Raw genomic sequence first — 23,785 nt, 5'->3', positions numbered from 1 at the left:
TAGACTTTGTCAGTGCTTTTTGCATGACTTTTTTGTATGCCTGTTAAACTTTGTCAGTTATTCTGTGTCGTTTGTATTAATTTCTTTTGTTGTTCAATTTCTTCATTTTAGGTTCAAGGAAACTTTGACAAAGTTGAATTCAACAGGATGTGCTGGACTCTCTGTGCTAAAAAGAACCTCTCTAAAAGTCCTTTGCTGATTAGTGATGAAGATGCATTTAAAGTGTGGGTTATTTTTAACTTCTTATCGGAGGACAAATACCCTTTAATCATAGTACCTGAGGAGGTAAGAAGCAAAAACTTAAGCTGTTTACCACCAGTTTGCTTCATGTCCCAGTTGAATATGTTGATTTAAGAAAAAATAATTGTTTTATATTAAACTTTTGTTCCCCTCTTTTAATAACATAAGGCCTCAGATGCTTTTCTTTGTCTTCCAGGGTGCATATGTAAGATTCCCACTGGTTGCTTTAGATATTGATGGCTATCTTTGTGTGTCATTTGAACAGCCTAGACTAAATGGGACATGCTTCTTGTCCCCCAGTAAATATTTTATTTTGCTTTTTGTGAGTACTGACTGGTGATGGGGATGCTAGTTCCTGTGCCAGAATTTGGAGCTGTTGAGGTTCTTGCTTCGTTCATGAGTAGTGTAGGTATGTGATTTTTAGTCACTGTGCTTGCTTATATGTGCTTAAGATTTTGCACAATTGGTGCATCAGTGTGATTCTGAAAACAAGTTCTCCCTCTGCTCTGTGTTACCATGACTTGCAAGATGAGTCTTCAGTCTTATGTCACCCTCCTGATGAAAAGGAGAAGTATGAACTTTTTTGGTGATGTCTATTTCTGATCAAAACCAGCCGCCACCTGAACACTCTTGCTTGAAATTGTTGAAAGAACAATACCAGAGAGATCTCTCTGTACTGTAAATTCATTAACAAGTATGGGCAATGCTCAAATAGGTATTTTAACCCTAAAGCAAGCTTTCGGTATCTCCACTATTCTCCACTTCAGGAGGGGTGAGGGAAGAAGCAGGAAGATCAGAACTGTAGGCATAAATAATCTTTTGAAACTGCATACAAAAATCCCAGGGGTTTGCAGTTCAGCACTGGAGGACTGATTAATAAGTTTTTGCAAATTGTTGAACAGTCAGGAATCAAAACAGTCTGATTTACATGCCGCTATGACATAACCGTTGGACTCCAAGCTGTTGTGCCAAACCATGAAGTACAGATAACTCCCCAGTCAAAATAAACTGCTGGGTTTTTCCTTATAACTCACTTTTTAGGAGACTTGCATTCTCTGCAGTGTTTTGGATTTTGCCAGACTGGTGATGACAGGGCCCCACCTGGTGTGCTGTATTCCCATGAGAAATGGTACAGTCTCTTTCCTTGCTTTTCTGTTTTTTTTCTGACAGTTCTGGGAGATGGTCATAATGGTTATAAAAGCTAAGACAGCGTAGCTGGTGCCAGATTTGGCTTTGTAAGGTCAGAGCCACTGATAAATGTCAGAACTTGGACTCAGATCTGTGTCTCTTGTTTGTCATTGTGTTCCCCACTGCGCAGCCGGGCTTATCTGAGGGTAGATATTTCACATCTCCTTATTTGTTTGCATGGTTAAAAGCTTCAGCCCTGCCAGCTCTGGGATTTTGGCATTGCTCACTTGCTACCCTACCCCTCCACTAAGCAAGCCCCCAGATTCGTGCTGCCTTCTGTAGCTGATGCCAGGAAATGGCAATGTGTCTGCTGGCAGATGAGCTGCAGAGTTGGCTCTGAGCCCAAAAGAGGTTTTCCAGATGTCATAACTGCTTTGTTTTCTCTCCTTCCCATCCTTAATGTCCAGGGTTGACCTGTATGGCTTTTCTATTTGGAGTATTTTTGCAATTCTTAGGGTGGCTCTGTGTCTGCATCTCCTCTATTACGCCAGTGTTTAAATTGTGCAATACTGTTTAAAGAAAGCTTAAAGAGCCTGGCAAAGAAAGGCTGCTCTGTTCTTATCAGACACAATGCCTGTATTCACTCTAACCTTTTGCCTTAGACCACACAGGTAATGTAATCAGCTGATGGAGGAACGCTGTCTGTTTGCATTGGTCTTCCCTGTGCTTCTAGAAAATTCCACATTTACTAATTTGCCCTTTTGCACAAAACTCCAAAAGTAAAAATGCGAAGTCTTGGTTTCGGTCAGTGTTGGTTTTTCTCTGTGTGACCATTCATATCTGCCTTTTAAGTTCTTATATCTGAGGTTTTCTTAAGTCTAACCTCCAGATTCACCTAGTAAAGGTATTTTTCTTTCCATTTACTTTTTCATGCCTCTTGAGTTCAAAATAAAGCTTGATTTTGTATCTAGTCCTCACTGTTTTATGTTGCAGCCTAATTACAAAAGGACTTATACATCATGTATAAATAAACTGAGGGGATTTTTGCACAGTGAAGAACAGAGAAGGGTGATGGAAGCATCGCTCTTCTGTGATGTTTATGTTCTGGTGAGAGCAAAGTAAACCTCTCATGGGTGACTATAGCTTCTGAGCCAGAGAGCAAGCTTTCCTTCCCTCCCTGTCTGTTGCTCTTACTGTTGGCTGAGAATATTGCAACACACAATTTACTGCAGTTTCTGGCTCATAGTCCTTTGTGTGGGATCCAGCTGTTTCCCCTCCTCCCTCCCTTCCACCTTGTAGGCTTTTGGGTTTCACAGATTTTGTTTTCCCTTTATAAGTAACTAGGAAACTTGTCTCATACTTTCGGGTTAGAAGAGTGATCCCTTGAAGATTTTTGCATCCCATCTTGTGAATGGGAAGATTATAACAGAGAGAACTTCTTAGGTCTCCAGTGAATGTGTTGATACAACTTCATGTGGCTATGAGGATGCCTTTGCTTCCTCTTTTTTGGAGGAGCTGCTCTTTAAGACCTACTTGGGAGTCTCATTTTCTGGTGGAGCTTGGTGGTTTTTTTTTTTGTTATTTTTTTTTTTCTTTTTAAATAAGTGGTTTCTGCACTCATTTGAACAATTTCATATCTGGAAAGCTCTCCTGCTTGGGTGCAGGAGTGCAGTGCAAACACAGTGAAACTTTGTTTAAACTGTGCTAACCGAAGGTGGGGGCTGCTGTCCTTTGTTCTTGCCTGTATTGTGTACTTTTGCACTAGTGCCACTGTGCTAGGCCTTTCATTTTAGACATAATTAGATGGGGCTGTTACCTCCATCTGCAAAGTGTTAAGTGTTGATTCCCTGCCCAGGTGTTGAATTGGCAGCAAATTGGGAGCAGCTGTAGCTCAACCAGAGAAAGGAAAGCAGGCTACAGAGACGTAGTTTTCCTTAGATTCAGGCTGAAGAGAGCAGTTACAAAGAGGGGTTTGAAAGCAATGGAGAGGTGACACAAGGGCTAGAAGTTGCTTCTTTAGCAAACAGACTGAAAGCCAGACAGCTTCTCACTTGCCGTGGTGGGAGAGATGGCAGGTCTGCACTTGAGGGAAATAAGGTCAGTAAAGTCCCACATGGGGACGAGTTTGGGTTCAGGTGTGCAGTTTTGGGATGTGACTTCAAGGTTGAGAGGATCCATCTGTTACGCAGAGAAGTCACAGACGCACTGATCTGTCAGGCTGACCCAGTCTCAAGGGAGGTGCATTGCCTACCAGGGGCTCGGATCAGGGATGTTGCTGAGAGGCTGCCTGCTCTAGTAAGTCCCACTGACTATTACCCACTTCTAGTGATCCATGTGGGTGCTAGTGATATAGATAGCAGTAGCCCGGAGAACATAAAGAAGGACTACAGAGCCCTGGGGGAGGTGGTTAGGGGCCCTGGAGCCCAGAGAGTCTTTTAATCAATTCTCCAGGATAAAGGGGAGGACCTTAAAAAGGCTAGGAGAATTGGCCAGGTTAATAAATGGTTAGAACAGTGGTGCCATAGTCAGGGGTTTGGGTATTTAGAACACGGGACGCAATTTAGGAGGCCAGGTCTAGTGGGGGCTGGTGGAGCTGGTCTGTGGGGTTTTGGTAGGAGGCTTGCCTGGCTGGTCAAGAAAGCTTTGAACTAGATGTGTTGAGGGAAGGAGGCATCATTCCATCGCAAAACACCCAGTCAGTTGCCAGAACCTATAATAAGTGCTCGGAGCAATGTAGAGATATCCCAGCCGCTCCAGCCAATGAGCCGGCTTCATTTGGAGCTCGGCTCAGATGCCTCTATACAAATGCCCATAGCATGGGGAACAAACAAGAGGAATTAGATATGTGTGCACGTCTATGGGGGTGTGATATAATAGGCATCACAGAAACATGGTGGGATGGCTCCTACGACTGGAGTGTTGGAATGGAAGGTTACAGGCTCTTTAGGAAAGACAGGCCTGGCAGGCGGGGAGGGGGAGTTCCCCTTTATGTTAGGGATAGGCTGGAGAGTATGCAGCTCTGTCTGGGGACAGGTGAGCAGTCCACAGAGAGTTTGTGGGTCAGGGTTAAAGGGAATATAGCTATGGGAGACATTACTGTGGGGATCCGTTACAGACGCCTGATCAAGGAGAACCTGCGGATGAAGCACTCCATAGACAGATAGGAAAAGCCTCACGCTCGCAGGCCCTTGTTCTCATGGGGGACTTCAACCACCCTGACATCTGTTGGAAGGACGGTACGGTCCAGCACAAGCAATGCAGGAGGTTCCTCGATTGTGTGGAAGACAACTTCCTTCTGCAAGTAATAGAGGAGCCGACAAGGAGAGGTGCCGTGCTTGACCTCGTGCTCACCAACAGGGAAGGGCTCGTTGGAAATGCGACACTCCAGGGCAGCCTTGGATGCAGCGATCATGAGATGGTCGAGTTTGAGATCCTCAGGACAGTGAGAAGAGCATGCAGCAAGCTCACTGCCCTAGACTTCAAGAGAGCAGACTTTGGCCTCTTCAGGAGCCTGCTTAGTAAGGTTCCATGGGATACAGCCCTAGAGGCCAGGGGGGCCCAAGACTGTTGGTTGATATTCAAGGATCACCTGCTACAAGCTCAGGAGTGTTGCATCCCAACCAGAAGGAAGTGCAGCAGGAGGGCCAGGAGACCTCCTTGGATGGATAAGGAGCTGCTAAGGAAACTTCAAGGGAAAAAAGAGGCTTATAAAAGGTGGAAGCGAGGACAGGTGGCATAGGAAGAATACAGGGATGTTGTCCGAGAAGCTAGGGATCAGGTTAGGAAAGCTAAGGCCCAGTTAGAATTAAACTTGGCTAGGGATGTGAAAGATAACAGGAAGGGATTCTATAGGCACATTGCAAATAAAAGACAGACTAGGGACAATGTGGGCCCCCTCCAGAAGCTATTGGGAGAACTGGCTGCACAGGATTTGGAGAAGGCTGAGGTACTCAGTGACTTCTTTGCCTCAGTCTTCACTGGCAAAAGCTCTGACTGCACCACCCAAGTCTTGGAAGGCAGACGCAGGGACTGTGAGAATGAAGACCTTGGGCCCACTGTAGGAGAGGATCTGGTTCGAGACCATCTTAACCTGAATGTGCACAAGTCCATGGGACCTGATGAAATCCATCCGTGGGTCCTGAAGGAGCTGGCAAATGAAGTTGCTAAGCCACTGTCCCTCATATTTGAAAGATCATGGCAGTCAGGTGAAGTTCCCGACGACTTGAAAAAGGGAAATATAACCCCCATTTTCAAGAAGGGGAAAATGGATGAGCCAGGGAACTACAGACCAGTCAGTCTCACCTCTGTGCCTGGCAAAATCTTGGAGCAGATTCCCCTGGAAGGCATATGAAAAACAAGGTGCTTGGTGACAGCCAGCATGGCTTCACTAAGGGGAAATCCTGCCTGACCAATTTGGTGGCCTTCTATGATGGTGCTACAGAACTGATGGACAGGGGTAGAGCAGTTGATGTCATCTACCTGGACTTGTGCGAAGCGTTCGACACTGTCCCACACGACATCCTTGTCTCTAAATTTGACAGATGGACCATTCAGTGGATAAAGAACTGGCTGGATGGCTGCACACGAAGAGTTGTGGTCAATGGCTCAGTGTCTGGCTGGAGACAGTAACGAGTGGTGTCCCTCAGGGATCGGTGTTGGGACAGTGGGATTAACTGTGCCCTCAGCAGCTTTGCCGATGACACCAAGCTGTGTGGTTTGGTTGATACGCTGGAGGGGAGAAATGCCATCCAGAGGGACCTCGACAGACTTGTGAGGTTGGCTAATGCCAACCTTATGAAGTTTAACCAAGCCAAGTGCAAGGTTCTACACCTGGGTTGGAGCAATCCCAGGCACAGCTACAGATTGGGCAGTGAAGAGATTCAGAGCAGCCCTGCAGAGAAGGGCTTGGAGGTTTTGGTCAATGGGAAACTGAACATGAGCCTGCTTCAGTGTGTGCTCGCAGCCCAGAAAGCCAACCGTATCCTGGGCTGCATCAAAAGGAGCGTGACCAGCAGGTCAAAGGAGGTGATCCTGCCCCTCTACTCTGCTCTTGTGAGACCTCACTTGGAGTATTGTGTGCAGTTCTGGTGTCCTCAACATAAAAAGGACATGGAACTGTTGGAACAAGTCCAGAGAAGGGCCACGAGGATGATCAGGGGACTGGAGCACCTCCCGTATGAAGACAGGCTGAGAAAGTTGGGGCTGTTCATCCTGGAGAAGAGAAGGCTGTGGGGAGACCTCCTAGCAGCCTTCCAGTATCTGAAGGGGGCCTATAGAGATGCTGGGGAGGGACTTTTCATTAGGGACTGTAGTGATAGGACAAGGGGTAATGGATTAAAACTTAAATAGGGGAAGTTTAGATTGGCTATAAGGAGAGAGTTCTTTACTGTGAGGATGGTGAGGCACTGGAATGGGTTGCCCAGGGAGGCTGTGAATGCTCCATCCCTGGTGGTGTTCAAGTCTAGATTGGACAGAGCCTTGTATGACATGGTTTAGTGTGACGTGTCCCTGGCCCATGGCAGGGAGGTTGGAACTTGGTGATCCTAAGGTCCTTTCCAACCCTAACTATTCTGTGATTCTGAGTCAAGTCACAAAGAGACAGGGGCTGGTGCCTATGCAGGGGCACTGGGCTCAGCTGGTAATGGCCTCATGCTCAACTGTCTTTACTGGTGGGCAGCTGGAAGCAGCTAGGAGACTTTATTTTGCACAGGTGCTCATGTCCCAGGGAAATACAGAATGGTATAAAATCTGAAAATGTCCCTCCTCTTTCAGGTGATGAGCCCTGGTACGTGCAGAATAAATACTTACGTGAACTGGGTAAATGTGGTATCCGCAGAGAGGTTCCGATGGACTGGAGGGAAACAATGCTGTATTTGTTTGGTTTAATTAAAATTAGTGCTGTTGGACAGCTTTCAGAATCAATACAATTCTCAGCTAACAAAACAGATCTGCCTCCTGGTGCAGTGGGCAGAGCTTTACCAAGCACCTATACTGCTAATGCATCTGGAAAGCAGGGGGCTGGGTGGGAGCTCCTTCCAATCCTCACAACCAATCTTTTCCATTACATTGTCTGAGATGCAGACATCCCAGATGTGTGTGTTTCCTTCAGCTGGTACAGACATTATCTGTTCCACCAGAAGGATAAAATAAAAGGAAGAAAGGTGGAGAGAACTGTAGCCATAAGAGGAGGAATATTTCTAGTGTCATGAGCCTTCCTGACAACTCATCTCTTAGTTGTTCCAGTCTCATTTGTGTGCCTTGGCATTGTTTAACCAGATAGTTCTGGAGGCATTTCTTGCAGAAAAAGGTTTGTTGTGGCCATGTTTGCTTCCTGGTTCTTCATTCTAGTATCAGAAACTGATACAGTGAATGAAACACTGCAGATTGAGGCTTGGCCGTTCAGCAAAAAATCAAACCTGATACAACTAGAATGAAAGCTCCTCGTGTGGGGTTTTAATTGACCCATGATCTGTACAAGTTCATGATGGCGGTTAGAAAGATTTTCGTCACGACTTGCATCAGTTCTTCCCATTTCGCTACTCTTTCACTCAATTGATGCAAAAAATCAGACAGTTTTTAGCTTATGCAGCAGGTTGGTTTTATGATTTACAAGTTACAAAGTTTTTTTAATTGAACTTTATTGTGCTATTTAATGCTAATTTAACTTTAAAAAGAAAGGTAATGGTTGACAGTGGACAATGAACATAGTTTTTTGTTGGAAAGGAAGGAACAAATTTTAACTTAAAAGTGATGTTCTGATGGGATGAAAAGAAGGAATTGATGATGACTGTGAAAGCGGATATGATTGCTTTTATGTCTCTTGCCCAGTAACATGTTTCCACAGAATTCTGTACAATGTGAATAGACTTTTTACATCTTCTCTGTTAATATCATAAACCTTATTTAAATAGTATGATCTCTTATAGAGTAGTTCATGTAGACAAGAATGGCCTTGTCTGCCATACTTTGTTGGCCATGCAGGCCTCCTTGATGTTACTTTTCATTTTTCATCTTCCAAGAGACCCACTTGTATGCCAGAGAAATATGTTAAGTATCTATAATACTTCATTCCATATGGAGGGTAGTGCCAGGAATACCTGGAAAAGAACAACAAATGGGTTTTGAAACATACGAAAATTAAGTGCCCTCTGAAAGAAGATTCCAAACAGACTGCATAGCTCATGTTAAAGAGCTGCTGTTCTTTATATAATTTTTGTTTTCTTTTGGCAAAATTTTGGCTGAAAAGCTTCTGTTGATTTGAGATGGAAGCTGTTTGTCATACTGTGGAACCAGTTGGTCCATGCTGGTGTGTGTAGTGTTAGCAATACCCTGTGTTTTTATGTCTGTATCCAGAAGTCAGGTCCAGTCAGAATAACAGCAAATGTTGCTTCATGCTTACTTTTTGACACTCTACTTTTTAACCATGAAAATAGGTTGCGTTTGAGTCAGTAAACTGAACTGGTCAGTTATTTGCTGAGTTGACATGTCTCTTTGTGGCGGAGAGGAAACGTTTGCTCTCAGAAGTTCCTCATTTGAGCACATAATGAATGGTTTCTTACTTGCTTCCACATTGATGCAACTTATTTCTTTATATTTACCTCACACATGTTTCCACATTTATACCCCAGTGCAACACTCACTGTTACTATGGAGCAGATAATGTTAGGTAATTCTTTTCTGGGGGCTTAGGTTAGTCATGTACTTACCTGAATGTAAGATAAAGCTTGACTGTTTTTTTGTGGGGTTGTTTTGTTTTTTTTTTGGTTCTTTTTTTGTTTGTTTGGCTAGTTGGGGTTGTTTTTTTGTTTGTTTTTTTTTGTTGTTTTTTGCTTTTTTAAAAATTAAGTTGTAATATGCACAGGTCCTTTTCATTTAAGAAGAGTTAATGTATTTTAAAATAATGAGATGTTTTATGTACTTTAATGGGATTATAGCATATTTGTGGTCATATTAGTGACTTGGTAACTGTTTAAATCTGTTCTAATAATCAAAATAAGGTGAAATGTGTACAGATGACATTAAAGGAAAGCATATGTTGACGCATTTTTAGTGCATTACATGATAACATGTAGTAGCCAAGAGTTTTGCATTGCTTCTTCTCCAGACCATTTGTTTAAGGTGTGGTGTAAGCAAAAAAGTCTATTTGGGTATGATTTCTTGTGTGTGTCCCTTTATCTGCAAGTGAGTCCTAGTACTTTGAGATAATTAACCAAAGGCATTTGAGAGCTGCATGCCTCGAACAGTGTAACAGGTTGTGAAATCTTGGAGCAATGTATTTTAAAGTTGAAGTTCATTAGTTTTAATCGCTTTCTTTTTTTAATTACTGCTTAGAATTCAGGCAGTTATGTTATATACCTAACTAAGCCTCAGTAATTTTAGCTTTCCTTTCAGCTAAAGTACGGGATCATAGTTCAGAACTGATGCTGTTCAGAGGGACTGAGCTGAGTGGCAGAACATGGTTTGAAAGTGACGAAAAAAAAAGTTACTTCTGCATTGATGCCAGAACTTGTTTCAGCTCGGCAGATCCAGGTTTTAGGAGGTTTGCTTTGAAATGAGTTCACAGTGCTCCTGTTCTTGCATGCCGGGAAGGACTTTTTTTGGATGTTGGTTTTGTTTTTTTTTCCTGTAATACTTGTCTGAAGTAGGAAGTAAGTTGCTTCCTGCCCCTAACTGCATGCTGAGGATTTATTATAATTGGTGCTCAAAAGCCTTGGATTATTTTTTTGACTTAAGGGTGTCAGAGAGTGAAAATTGGCAAAGCGCATTTTAAAGATTTTATTTCTTTTTGTTGTTGTTGTTTTTGTTTTGTTTAGGGATTTGTTACTGAAAATCTAGTAGAAGTTCCATGTTGTCTGCTTGGAAGGGCATGCTGAAATTTCCTTGCTCTCATGTGATTATATTAATGTCAGTAATTCAGAGCTGTGTGTGGAACCAGTTCAAAGCGTTGTTTTATGACTTGTGTTGAAGAGTCTGGATGTGAGCAGTGGTGACCACGGCAAGCAGAGCCCTGGCATTGTGAGGAGGAGGCCTGGATGCACAGCCTGCATGGAGAGGGTGAAGCAGCTGTGCAGGTGTGTTGTCTGTAGGGATGCTTTCCTAAGGTGGCAGGCACTGAGCTGAAAGTCATCTTTGCTGATCACCAAAAACCTCGTACCCTCTCAGTTAGCACTTGTGTACAGATTGAATGCTGCTTTTGGAGAGATCTCTGTTCAGATCATGTCTTTGCTAGTAAGAATTGAATGAGGAGCAACTGTGCCAGTATTTTACTACCCTCATTGTAAAGAACTTTTTCATCCTATCCAGCCTTGAATCTCTCCTCTTTTAGTTTAAAACCATCACCCCTTGTCCTATTACAGCAGGCCCTGCTAAAAAGTCTTTTCCCATCTTTCTCATCGGCCCCTTTTAAGAACTGAAGGGCTGCAATAAGGTTTCTCTGGAGTCTTCTTCAGGCAGAAGACCGCCACTCCCTAAGCTTGTCCGTCACCTCTCCCTGCAACTCCCTCACCTGATGGAGAGGTGCTCCATCCCTCTGATCATTTTTGTGGCCCTCCTCTGGAGCCTCTTCAACAGGTCCGTGTCTTTTCCTGTGCTGAGGACTCTAGAGCTGGACGCAGTACTTCAAGTGGGGTCTCACCAGAGCAGAGTAGAGGGACAGAATCACCTGCCTTCTCCTGCTGGCCGCACTCCTTTGATTGCAGCCCAAGATATAATTGGTTTTCTGGGCTGCAAGTGCACATTGCCAGCTCATCTCCAGCCTTTCATCCACCAGTACCCCCAGGTCCTTCTCCTCAGAGATACTCTCAAGCCCTTCATCCCCCATCCTAACTTGATGCCAGGGGTTGCCCTGCCCTAGGTGCAGGACCCTCCACTTGGCCCCATTAAACCTTAGGAGATTTGCATGGGCCCATCTCTTGAGCCTGTCCAAGTCCATGTGAATGGCATCCCATCCCTCAGGTGTGTTAACTGCACCACTCAGCTTCATGTCATCTGCAGCCTTGCTGATGGTGCACTCAATCCCACTGTCCATGTCTTTGATGAAGATATTAAACAGTAGTGGTCCCAGTATGAACCCCTGTGGAATGCCACTTGTCGCTGATGTCCATCCAGACACTGAACCATTGACCGCTACCCTCCGGATGCAGCCATGCAGCCAAACCCTCATCCACTGAACAGTCCACCCATCAAATCCGTATCTCTCCAGTTTAGAGAGAAGGGTGTTGTGGGGGACTGTGTCAAAGGCTTTCCAGAAGTCCAGATAGACAACATCCATAGCCTGCCCTTTGTCCACTGATGTAGTAACTCCATCATATAAGGCCACTAGGTTGGCCAGGCAGGACTTGCCTTTGGTGAAGCCTTGCTGGCTGACTCAAATCACCTCCCTGTCCTCTATGTGCCCCAGCATAGCTCTAGAAGAATCTGTTCCGTGATCTTCCAAGGCACAGAGTTGAGGCTGAGGTTGGTAGTTCCCAGGGTCCTCCTTTCCATCCTTTTTAAAAATGGTTATGATATTGCCCTTTTTCCAGTCACCAGGGACCTTTCCTGACTGCCGTGACTTCTCAAATATCATGCAGAGTGGCTTGGCAACTGCATCAGCCAGTTCCTTCAGGACTCAGGGATGGATCTCATTCCATAGACTTACGTATGTTCAGGTTCCTCAAATGGTCATGAACCTGATCTTCACTTACAGTGGGAGGGACTTTGCTTCCCCCAGTTCCCACCTTGCGGTTCATATGCACTTGCTGCTCATTCAGCGGAGCAGGAACTTTCCTCTAGACCGTGCAGCAGCTTTCAGTAGCTTCTCCATTTTACTGTAGCATTAGTCCATGTGATACTAGAGTAGGGGCTGTGTGTCTAAGAACACTTATTGAGCTGAAACAGTAAGAAAAGCTGCCCTATCTGTGGGGTGATTTTGGTAATTTACTGCTTTGACAGATGAGTGTGTTCTGCTACACGCTTGTGTTTCTTGATGACAGATACGAGGGAAAGGAAAGAGGTTTACAACTGTACTAATTGCAAGAGAGAGAAGCAGCAGCCACAGAATTAGTGTGCATGCTGCATCAAACCCTTGAGACCTTGGAGTCCTTGTGGTGAAATCTGTGGGGAAAAAACACTTCTTTATTTCTTTGTAACCCCAAATCTCTCAGGCTGGGTGCTCAAAAGCCTGTTAGACAAGCTGAAAGGTAACTCTGAGCTGTAGCTGGAAAATCAATTTGTTCTGTGGTCAAGCATCATCTTTCTCTCAGCCAGGGTTTTTCTTACTTGTAGGAGAAATTTCATGGTGTTTTCAAGCAGTGCTGAGGAACAGAGGTGAACTAGCATTGGTGATTAGAAAAAAGAAGTCCTAGAAGTCATTTGGTTTCCACCACTTTTCAATGAGTTCATGTTGTACAGCTTAGTCATTTTTGATAACAGGATTCAGACTCTTGGTGTTTCCAAAACCACACCTAAAATAGGCAAACTGAAAGTGAAGCGGACCAACCTGAAGAAATGCTTCAGAAAAGCAGCATTTGAGGAAAACTTTGTTACTTCCACGTGCACAGCAGAACCTGAAAGAATCGTGTTGCTTTCCCTCTGCATGTCTGGGCATTTCCCTCCCTGTGCCTGTACAGAAGCAGGGCAGCTGGGATGAGCCCTCACTGGGGTTTTGTGGACTGACCTCCCAGAAGTGGCTCAGTGCTGTCTTGTGACTGGAGGGAAAGGCCAGCTCTTGGTGGAACTGGTGCTCCCCTGTCCCTGTGGTGGGCTGGTGCGTGATTACTGAGCACCCTCTCCCCAGGCTTCCTCCTTAGGGAGGGTGCAGGTGGCTTTGCTGGTTGCTGAAGGTAGTGAAGTGGAGAAACACAGTCTGAGCCATTACCCAAGATGGCAGGCAGCCACATTAGCTTGGTCTGTCTTCAAAAACAAATTAAATGCTCTAATTGGTGTGCTCTGACTTCAGTCCTATAAAATTAGAAGCCTGGCTTTTATTTTGTTGTGTAGAGGTTTTTGTAGGAAGGCTCTCACCAATTATTTTGTTAAAGAGCCATTAAAAGCATTTTGCATATGCTCAAAGCTGTAGATGGGCTTAGTTTAAAATATTGGGAACTAGTTTAAAGAGCGAACAGCGATGAGTTTAAAACATTAAAAAAACCCAGACAAAAGAAGAAACCCAGCCTTCTTTCCCTCTTTTCTATTCTTGTGTTTATTTTGACTAGTGTTATTATCCTGTGTATGGTAATGCTTACAGAATGATAAAAGATGAAAGGAAAAGGAGATTTTATTTTGGAAACAATAAAAATGGACGTGAAAAAAATGTCCTTTTACTTTTCTTGATACAATCTGCCAAGATTGTGTCCAGTGATGGAGTGCTTGAGAGCTAGAGAAGAGGGGTCAGGTGAAGGCTAAGATAGGTGATCATACCTTGGTAGTTTTTCATTTCACTTCTTGTTCAAACTGCCATCTTTTCTTGCTTTTTCTAATTTATTTGTTTTTTATCTCACCAGAATACTTTTTGGAACTTCTTGCTTTCTCACGCTTCAGCCATGGCTCCCAACTGTATTTTGGAAGCTGTTGCAGGAAAGGTCCCATGTGTTCTGTAGGAATCTAAAATGTTAAAAGAGGCTGACAGGTCAATTCTTTGTTTCTTTATAATGGAAAGTAGCTGCAGGAAGGGCTTGGCAGTCAAAAGTTCAACTGAGGCAGGAGCCTAAACTCTTTGCTAACTAAACCACCTACGCTTAGGAGCCTTCATGTGAATGCAGGAATCCAGCTGTAATCATAGTCTAGGGAAGCTTAGCTTACACCTCTGAAACACTTGGTTTCCATTCCTGCTGAAAAGGATTGATTTCTGTTTGTGTTCCTGTACAGATTGAATATTTACTTAAAAAACTCACTGAAGCAATGGGAGCAGGCTGGCAGCAGGAGCAGTTTGACCATTACAAGATTGCTCTCAACACCAGTCGAGAAGGTCTTTCTGCGTGGGAGCTGATTGATCTCATTGGCAGCGGGCAGTTTAGTAAAGGAATGGACCGACAGACGGTGTCCATGGCAATCAATGAAGTCTTTAATGAGCTCATATTAGATGTACTCAAACAGGTAAGAGCCACAGAGAAATAATCCTTGGGAGTAGAAAAATGTATGCATAATTAGAAAATGTTCAACTTGTACTGAAATTTCTTTACCTGATGCATAATGAGCAGGGGAAATGAGGTAAATGACACAAAGGTTCTTTAATCTGAGCTTATTTTTAAAAAAGAGAAGTTGCGCTACTGTTCAGATTGCTGTAATTGTTGCACTATTACGATTGAGTTGCTTGTTGGGAGAGTGTTTTTAAAAGACGTGTGCTCTGTCTTGAAATGTGACCTTTTTATACTAGTATGAACTGCTTATTAGCTGACAGAATAGCTGCAACACATTGTCAGTTCTTAAACTGGTGACAACTCTTCAGTCTTAGAAGATACTGGATTTTAGTTTCAGTTATGTTGTAGCCAATAAACATTGTGCTGATGATCATGTCTGTATGCAAATAAGGTCTTCTGGACAGAAGTACTGCTCCAGCTGAAAGGTCTGCTTCTAAGTTGTATCACTTCAAACTGGGCAGAAAGGTGTAGAAGAGTTCCAGAGCTTCCTCTCTTCATGTTCTGCTTAGCAGGCTATGTGACTGACAGCTTATCCATTCTTAAACACGAGAAGTCATTCTGGCCTTCATATTCTTATCAAACGTCTGTCAATCATCAGTTTCTTTGGGTTTCCAGTGGCTGGATTACCAGTTTAGCAATGGCTTTTAAAACTGTATTTTCCTTAATGGAAACTATACCTGTCACAGCAGAGCTTACCTAGAGAACTCTTTAAAATTGACTCTTACCTGACGGACAGAGAATTTTTTTCATCTTTGATTTCTTGGATTCTTGGTGAGGAGAGAAACAAAGGCAGGCTTTCCTAAGTTGTTCTGAAGAAATGTCAGAAAGTCTTGGCACAGGAAATTCTTTCAGAATATCCACAGAACAATGCGAAAGTCTATTTTTGTTAACAGCTGGTTGCCTGTTAGAGGTGAGGGCTGGGGACACATAGTCAGTTAAGGGCAAAATGAAGTCATTCAGGAGTTTAATACCATGAAAAATTAAATAACCAGTGTCAGGTCAGTCCTTCCACTTGAGGCTTGTGAGGAAATCGGATTTCTTTTCAGTTTTGATACTGCATTGTGGCTCTCTCTTCACCTCCCTATCCACCTTTTTTTTACTGTCTCCTTCCTTTCCTCTCTCAGTGGCTGCGCCTCTTTCCCAAGGATGTCTGAGTGTCTTTGAATAGTTCCTTGACACATAAAAATAGCTTGTGTCAAGATTTGGCCCAACACCTCCTGGACAGTCACTAGCCTAATGGAGGACAGAGCTCCCTGTGTGACTTACAGGCGTCTGGTTCAGTTTATTAAAGTCTGTGATTACTTCAAGGTATTAATGAATGACATGTTGTAGTCAAGCATCATACTACCCTTTTTACTGTACACTTATCCTGGATCCCTGAGGCCTATAGAGGGTAGCAGTGATAGTTAACATTTGTGATACTAGTTTTCTGAAAGAGGTGGCCTGTCACATGATGGTTGGTGTGAAAAGATTCCCAGGGGTTGTCAGTGGGCTCTTGCAAGATGAGAAGCTGCTGATGCACTGAAATAATAGGTAAAGATTTTGCAGCTATTTGAGGGGAAAATACCAGTCTGACCTGGCTTTGAAAGCAAATTCAGTGTGTCAGGGGGTGGGGTGGAGGAAGCACCTGGTTATGACTTGTACTGAAGGCATGAAAGATTGAAGCTGTGGGAGCCCTTCACATGCCCTTGTGACCACCCAGACCTCAGACCCAAGTGCGGAGGCGGCGGACAAAGCTGTTTCTCTGCACATTCCTGCTTTGGAGCAGGGGGTGGGATGGCACAGGGGAATAGGCACGGCCGTGGTTCTGGCCACGTTTAACTGGCTAGAGGAGCTGAGCATAGATAAGCTGTACGTGTAGGGGTTGTTTCTTTTTTTGTTTAGTGTTTTAAGCAAAAGAGCTGCTCCAACTGTCCTAACTTTTAATTTCCCTCAGGCCTCTACAGAAAGACACTTTTGACTTGAATATGTCACAACACATTTATTCGTTGTCTTGTGTCAAAAATTGCTGTAGCTAAAACCCATTACAGAAAAATGTTCCTTGGTCTCCTTTCCAACTTCTTTCATCCTCTTAATCTGGAATACTTGGAATACAGTGCTTTCTGTACTGCTTGTTCATAGCTATGTTGATGTAGGTGTTTCAGTTTCATCTGTGATTTGACTTTTTTCTGAAGTTAGAAGCCTGTCATAAGTATGTAAATAATCGGGGTTATGGTTTCAGAAAGGGCAGACATAGCAGAAATACTGGCGAAACTCTAGATTAAAAACTGACTAGGTCACAGCAGTGCCCTGGATAAGATCACTAAAAATGCCTGAAAGAATGACCAATTATTACATCATTCTCCAGGCATCCGTTTCCTTGACAGAGTTTTTGAATCACCATAGCAACACCAGGTAACGTGTAACAGGGTTACTAGTGTAACTGCACTTAGTATTGCTGCTTTTGTTTTAGATATGTTAATGCTCAATAGAGGTCAGCTGGGATGATTTGATCATAATACCAGCCTATTTATTGTCATTACAGAAGATTTTAATTTTTATTCTTTTAACTGTATATAAAGCTCAGTGACAAAGTATGGGCTTATCTTCTTTCAAAATAGTTTTGTTAAGGCTTGCAAGTGGATTTTCTTTCAAAGAAAATTAAATACTGAGAGCCAAAACTTAGCGTTGTTTAAATCAAGGTACAACTCTGTTCCTTTAAAATCCAGGCACCCCCAGTCTTGCCATATCCCATCCAAAAAAGATGCCAGGAGTATGGTTCTGTTACCAGTTTCTCTAACATACTCATTGAAGTATCCTATATGGAATTGTTTCTTTAGTGGGGTGCAGCTAAATAGGTATGTTGACAGGGTAGAGCCACTCCCAGGACAGAGGTGTTTCTGCTTCGTCCCTGGGAGTATCCCATAACAGGGATTTTCAGTTTGTAGATACAGGCCCACATCTGTCACTGGTGTGTGAATCCACATAGAACTGATTTCTAGTAACAGCTGTCATTAAGGTATTACAAGTGAGTCTTAGCAATGACAAATGTCATAGAATTATAGAATGGTTTGGGTTGGAAGGAACCTTCAAGGTCATCTGGTTCTAACCCCCCTGCCACAGGCATGAACACCTTCCACTAGACCCAGGTTGCTCCAAGCCCCGTAAATCTGACCTTGAACACGTCTCTGACTGAAGAAAACTATTAAAGCTCATCAAAGAGAACGTCACTGTCCTTACTGGCTAATTTAATGGAGGATTATGTGCTTTAAAGTTATGGAGAGAGGATGAATTGTGTCTTTGACTTCAGAGTTAACTCCAGTGTGTATTTGGTGGTGGGAATACAAAAGTGCCAGCTTTATGATTTTAACAGATATTGCCAATAGGGTTAAGTTACTGAGGGGAAATAAGGAAATTTTGATTCAAGTATTTATCAGTTTGAAGTTAATAGCCAGGAGTGGATTCACTATTTTAAAATCATGTCTGAAAGACAGAAATGGAAAAGAAACTCTTTTAAGGCAGAAAAGCGATGTGTTGACATTCCTGCCTTTCTCGCATGCATTTTTGTTGCTTTTGTTTTCTCATTCCTGTACTTTCGAAAGTTGTTTGCTATAATAAGAGGTGCTGGATCCTTCACATGCAGTGTGCACTCTTGAAGGCTACTTAAGGTTAACTCTGTCTAACAAAAAAACCTTGAAAGTAATCATTAGCTCCTTTAAGATTTCAGGGAAATGGCTGTATGGATGTGCTGATTCTGCCCAGTGGACTCTTGTCTTTTTCTGTTGCTCCACAGCAATGGTACTTAAAAGCACATCTTTGTGGTCTGATAGGATCTCACCATTAGGTCAGAACAGGTTCCTACAATTTAAGAACCAAATAACTTGGGCAGGGACACACAGGAGTTGCCACGGTAGCAGTGGACACACCGCCTCCCAGTTCATTCATCCATCTTCAGCGTCAAAAAGGATCATAACGGTGACTTGATAATGGCATAATAATAATTGTTCAATTCTTCAGGTAACCCAGTTACTTAAAATCTGGACAGAAGAAGAGTAAGTAGTTTCTCATGGGCTGTACTAGGCTGTACTAGTGTGCCTGTACTAGGAATGGAAGTGTATAGATGAAGTGTTTAGGGTCTTGAGCTGACTTTTCTGTGTGCTTTATTGAACCTTTAAGCCATAGAAACAAAAGACCAGGCAGTTCAACGGAGGCTGGGCATTTCAGCTGATCTCTTGCTTTTTACAGGGCTATATGCTGAAAAAAGGACACAAAAGGAAAAATTGGATGGAACGATGGTTTGTGCTAAAACCCAATATTATTTCCTACTATGTAAGTGAAGATTTGAAGGACAAGAAGGGAGACATCATTCTGGATGGCAACTGTTGTGTAGAGGTGAAAAAGGACCAAACAAACAACAAACCGTGATAAGAATGAATCTTTTTTATGTGTGGGGGTCCGATATCTTTCATTAGCACAGCTTTTGTTACTTCATTTAAGAAAATCCAGTTCATAAATGCACTTAAGATTCTTAGTGCTGTTATTTGTGGCTCTGTAACAAATAACTGCATATGTATATGTATATGTATACTTGACAATATAACTTAGATTTCAGTGTTTGCAGGGCTAATCATTTTGCTACCCATTCTAGGCCTTGCCTGACAAAGATGGAAAGAAATGCCTTTTTCTCATAAAATGTCTTGATAAAAGCTTTGAGATCAGTGCCTCTGATAAAAAGAAGAAGCAGGAGTGGATTCAAGGTGAGGCTTCGAAAATCTTAGTCATGTGAAAGATAAGGTAAGCTGAAGTCTTGAAGCTGTGCTTTGCTCAGAATTGAAATTCTTGGTCTGGTGAGTTTTGATGTCCCAGTTTTGGGCACATGGAAAGGATCTTTACGGAGCCTGAGATTTAGGAAGAACTAAGGATATGTGTAAAGGGACTCTCTTTCTGTCATTTAGGCGCCTTAATTTAGGCAGCTGTAACCAAAGTGAAGTGGATAGTTATTGTTGTTTGCTTTTTCCATATTGGCTGTACTTCTAGGGATGGGGAAGGGGAAATACATTGTAAATTGTTGCTTTTGGGAAGAAGGGGAAAGCTTGTTCATTTCAGCACAGTAAAATACTAGCTTTGCTTTTACTTTTGCTTGGGGTAGTATGGTTTGGTGAGCTGAGGATACAGCTGGCCATTAGGGCTTTCTTTTCTATTCCCACAGTGAAATTGACACCTTCTGTAACACCTTCCGACATATGTGCCAAATGACAGTTACATACATCTTTTGCAGAGTAAGGTGGAAGTCCTTGCAAAGCCAGTGTTGCCACTGCCCTTGAAGTATGTGCAGCATTTCTATATTTAGAGCTGTGTGCTTTAATTTGCACTTCCCTCCTTACCTAAAGCATGTATTTAATTGCACTAGTCAGATGTATGGCAAATGGCCACATTTCTGGATTTCCGAAGGGCAAACTCTTACGAGGAGAGGCTGAGGGAGCTGGGACTCATTAGCTTGGAGAAGAGGAGACTAAGGGGTGACCTCATCAATGTTTACCAATATGTAAAGGGTGAGTGTCAGGATGATGGAGCTAGGTTTTTTTCAGTGATGTCCAGTGATAGGACAAGGGGCAATGGGTGTAAACTGGAGCATAGGAGGTTCCATGTGAACATCAGGAAAAATTCTTTACTGTGAGAGTGACAGATCACTGGGACAGGTTGCCCAGGGGGGTTGTGGAGTCTCCTACGTTGGAGATATTCAAGGCCAGCCTGGACAAGTTCCTGTGTGATGTACTCTAGGTTACCCTGCTCTTGCAGGGGGGTTGGACTAGATGATCTTTTGAGGTCCCTTCCAACACTTAGGATTCTGTGATTACTTAGTTCCAAGAGGAGAAATGTTTTCGCAGTTGTAGTTGGTGAATATCAAATTCATCTGCCACTCCTCAGCTGTACTCTCTGGATATTTCCTTATTGACTGTAACTGAATGAGAGCAAGCGGCTTACTGGGAGGATGTGTTCCCTTGCAGTATCAGTAAGAATAAAGGATTTGAGGTTGGTCCAAGAGAAGTGACGCATATGTTGGGTAACATCTTACTAACTCGTTAGAGTTGCTGAATCTGGGTAGTAGGAAGTCTTGAAGTGTTGGGGTTTTTGGTTGTTTCATTTGTTTTTTTTGTTTTGTGTTTTTTTGTTTGTTTGTTTTTTTACACCTAAGTGTACAAGTTGCTTGTACCTCCATGGCCTGTTAGAAATCAGTATTGGAATTGCCAGACCTTATCCTTGCAGGCAACAGCCAATAATGAAAGCTGTGTCTTTCACTTTTGGTTTGTGTTGATAGCTAGCCCGATGAGAGTTAGGAGCACTGACAACAGTTATTTCTGATTTAAAAATACTGTAAGAAAAACCCCAAACTAACAAATAACACACTACCACAAATATTTATTCATTAAAGCTATCCTGAAAGTTTAGCATTTCCCTTCACTGGTGTTCTGTTTCTCTCCCTTGGTCTGCCATGCTCCTTTCCAGCCATACAGACCACTGTAAACCTTCTGAGAGCGGGGAGCCCTCCACCCCACAAAGAAGCACGCCAGAAACGAAAATTGTTGCGCCAGAAGCTGTTAGCTGAGCACGAAGAGTTGGAGCGGCAGATGAAAGAGTTGCAAATGGCCAATGAGAACAAGCAGAAGGAACTGGAGACTGTGCGAAAGGTGGGAGTGGGAGCAGCTGACCTTCAAACTTTAAGCTCGATCTCTGTGGTTCAGCTGGGCTTCTTGAAGTGTAATTAGGCACCTATTTCCTGTTCAGGTGTTCATGAGTGAATGCCTCGAGAGGAGGTGAGCTTGTGTAAGCATCAGTGCTCTGAGCATGTAGATTTGCTGGTTGAGCTGCAGTAAAGCATTCAATACTGATCACAGCAGGTTGTAAGCACTGTTAGCAGGCTTAGGGTAAATCACGTGGCCCAGCCCTGTACCCTGTACTTATGGGGGCGTTGTGAAGCTAGTGTAGAAGAAAGCCCTGGCTGTGTGGCTGGTGTCTGGGGACTAGAGAATCTAGTGTTTTTAGTTACCTGTGGGGGTTTTGTTTTTTCTTTTTTGTGTCACATACCTGTCAAACCTGGGGCTTTACATTAAGATTTTCTTAGATATGTTTCCAAAGTTACAGTATGCGAATTGTATGCATGGGCAGCTGTTCTTTTCACACGGTAGTTGTTTTCAGAGATAGATAGAAATTTACTTTACAAAGGTCCCAAAGGTGCAAAGTGATTTTGTGAGTTGTATAGGTGTAATTTTATTAGTTTGTAAAAGATTTACAGAGCTGAGACACATAGTAACCATTTATAAACTGTTTAAATATGTGTTTGTTTTAAGTGCTGGATTGACTTCTGAAAGCCTGAGAATTGGACTAGAAATCTCTTGAGTATTAGCAGTAGACTTGCTGAATGCATTATTTTCTTTGTAAATGGCATTTTAGTCTAATGACTGGCAGGAGACACAGAGGTGCCATTGCTGTGGCTGCACACTCTTAGCAGTAGATGGAACATGCTTATGGATCTTTGGAATTATCTCTGCAATAGTTCTCCACAGACACTTCATCAGTATCCAGATATACTTTCTATCTTTTCTTTTTAAAGGCTTGCAGGAAGACTTACTATGGCTTTTACTGCTATGATACCTTTTAATGAGGTGCGTGCTTTGGAAATAGCCTAAATCACCATCAAATGTCTCGCTTGCCGCTTCTGCCTAACATTTCGGCTGCTGAGTCCCTGTTGCTAGAGCAGTCCAGCTTTGTTCTGTGCTTGGTCTAAGGAGCGTTTCATTCACTGCCTTCCTAAACTGACTTTTTTTTTTTTTTGCATTCCCATTTAGGACAAGTGTGCATCATTGCCCAAGTTTTTAATGAATAAAACACACTAATTTTAGCCCTCAATTAGAAGAAGCTTTAATCTTTGCAGTGGGGGGAAGCTATAAATATTGTGAGAACGTATTAGAGCTGCTGAGTCTAGAAAGCAAATAAAGTAATCCAAAATGTATCTTTAAAAAGTCTTGTCATTAAGACACAATTTGTGGTGAAGACAAATTTGTCTTTTTTTTCAGTTACCTTAGCACTGACACCACCGATGTGTGTATTGCTCTGTTTGCCTTAAATGGGGTCTGACAGTGGAAAAACATTTTTAAATTTAATTTGATCACCTGTATTCTAACATGTGTTTAAAATTCAGAATGTAAAATATGCTTTAAAGGATAACCTGTGTTACCTGCAAGTTGCTGGTAAGTAATGTACCTGTTAAATCACAGGGCTGGATTTCTGTATTGAGTTTACTTTATGGAGAAAAAGGGGGGAAGATAATATGAGAGCAACACCAAAGGAAGATGTTGACAGGCTCCAGGGAATGTTGTAGAAATCACAGTGGATAAACTGAAGAGAGTTAGGGCAAGAAGCATCTTTTGAAGTGGGCTGGATTAAAATGGTTTCTCAAGGGAAGTAGCTTAGTCTTTGACATGAACTACTGCACTTTGACCAAGTGAAATCAGTGGGGGCACTGTGTTGGAGGGACTTAGTGTTTGACTAGTTGGAAAAACGTTCTTCAAGGAAAAGGCTTTGTGAATGGTTCAGGAAACTGAATTGTTCTGGAAAACCTAGAGTTAGATTTGCCTTCTGATGGCAGTGAGCCACTTTATGCAGCATCTGACAAAGTGCACTCTGAGACTGGTTTGTATTTTGATAGCTCCTGCACTAAAAAAAAAATCAGAAGAATAAGAGCCTTTATCTACAATAGATTTTTTTTCCATATTTTTTAATGGAATTTTGAGCTACACATATTGAACAGACTTGAAAGGTAAGGTTTTATTACCAAGAGAGTGTGCACACGACTTGTGTACCCTTTCTGTTTCAATCTGGGGTCCTCTGTGGGCTACAGAGACTCTGTGCTTGGTAACTAACCCCTGCTGGAATCATGTGTTCCTGTGGATTCCCCCTTTCCACGCACCCCCAACATTTGGGACTTTCCCCTAGCCTGCACAGTTGTGAGTAATCTTACCTGACAGGAACTGATGTCCTCTGACATGAATTAAGCAGGAAGTTACTGATAGAGTAGACAAGCAGTGTATTTTCTTGTTGAGCTCTGGCAGAAGCCTAGCACCCACCCTTGCCTGTTGCTCTGCACGTTCGCTCTCTCAGCTCAGTATTGGCAATGATGTTTGTTTAATTTCAAAGTAGGGAAGGAAACCAAAAGAAAATTTCACTTAAGTAGGTGTCTTGGATCTGAATACAATTACATGCTTTTAAATGTTCTGGCAGAGGAGCAGTACTACTTCTGAAAGGTTGGCATCATTTAAGCT

The 23,785-nt window shown here is 42.8% G+C and overlaps 1 protein-coding gene across 2 annotated transcripts in view; it reads left to right on the top strand.

Annotated features, from left to right (window-relative positions):
- The window catches only part of SWAP70 (switching B cell complex subunit SWAP70), a 50,826-nt gene that overhangs the window by 15,058 nt on the left and 11,983 nt on the right, over positions 1-23,785 (top strand). The window contains exons 3-7 of one of the 2 annotated variants that reach the window (XM_061462934.1): positions 112-285; positions 14,215-14,442; positions 18,711-18,857; positions 19,114-19,222; positions 20,973-21,154. In XM_061462934.1, coding sequence (XP_061318918.1) covers positions 112-285; positions 14,215-14,442; positions 18,711-18,857; positions 19,114-19,222; positions 20,973-21,154 — 840 coding nt within the window. The remainder of the gene's footprint in view (positions 1-111; positions 286-14,214; positions 14,443-18,710; positions 18,858-19,113; positions 19,223-20,972; positions 21,155-23,785) is intronic. The other variant, XM_061462935.1, reaches the window with a different exon arrangement.

Source organism: Pezoporus flaviventris, unplaced genomic scaffold (genome assembly GCF_033815535.1).
Source record: "Pezoporus flaviventris isolate CSIRO_AGI_PZ_B2104156 unplaced genomic scaffold, CSIRO_AGI_Pfla_v1 ptg000036l, whole genome shotgun sequence".
Classification (NCBI taxonomy): domain Eukaryota; kingdom Metazoa; phylum Chordata; class Aves; order Psittaciformes; family Psittacidae; genus Pezoporus; species Pezoporus flaviventris.
Note: the sequence above shows the minus strand (reverse complement) of the source record. Positions and strands in the feature narration are given on the sequence as shown.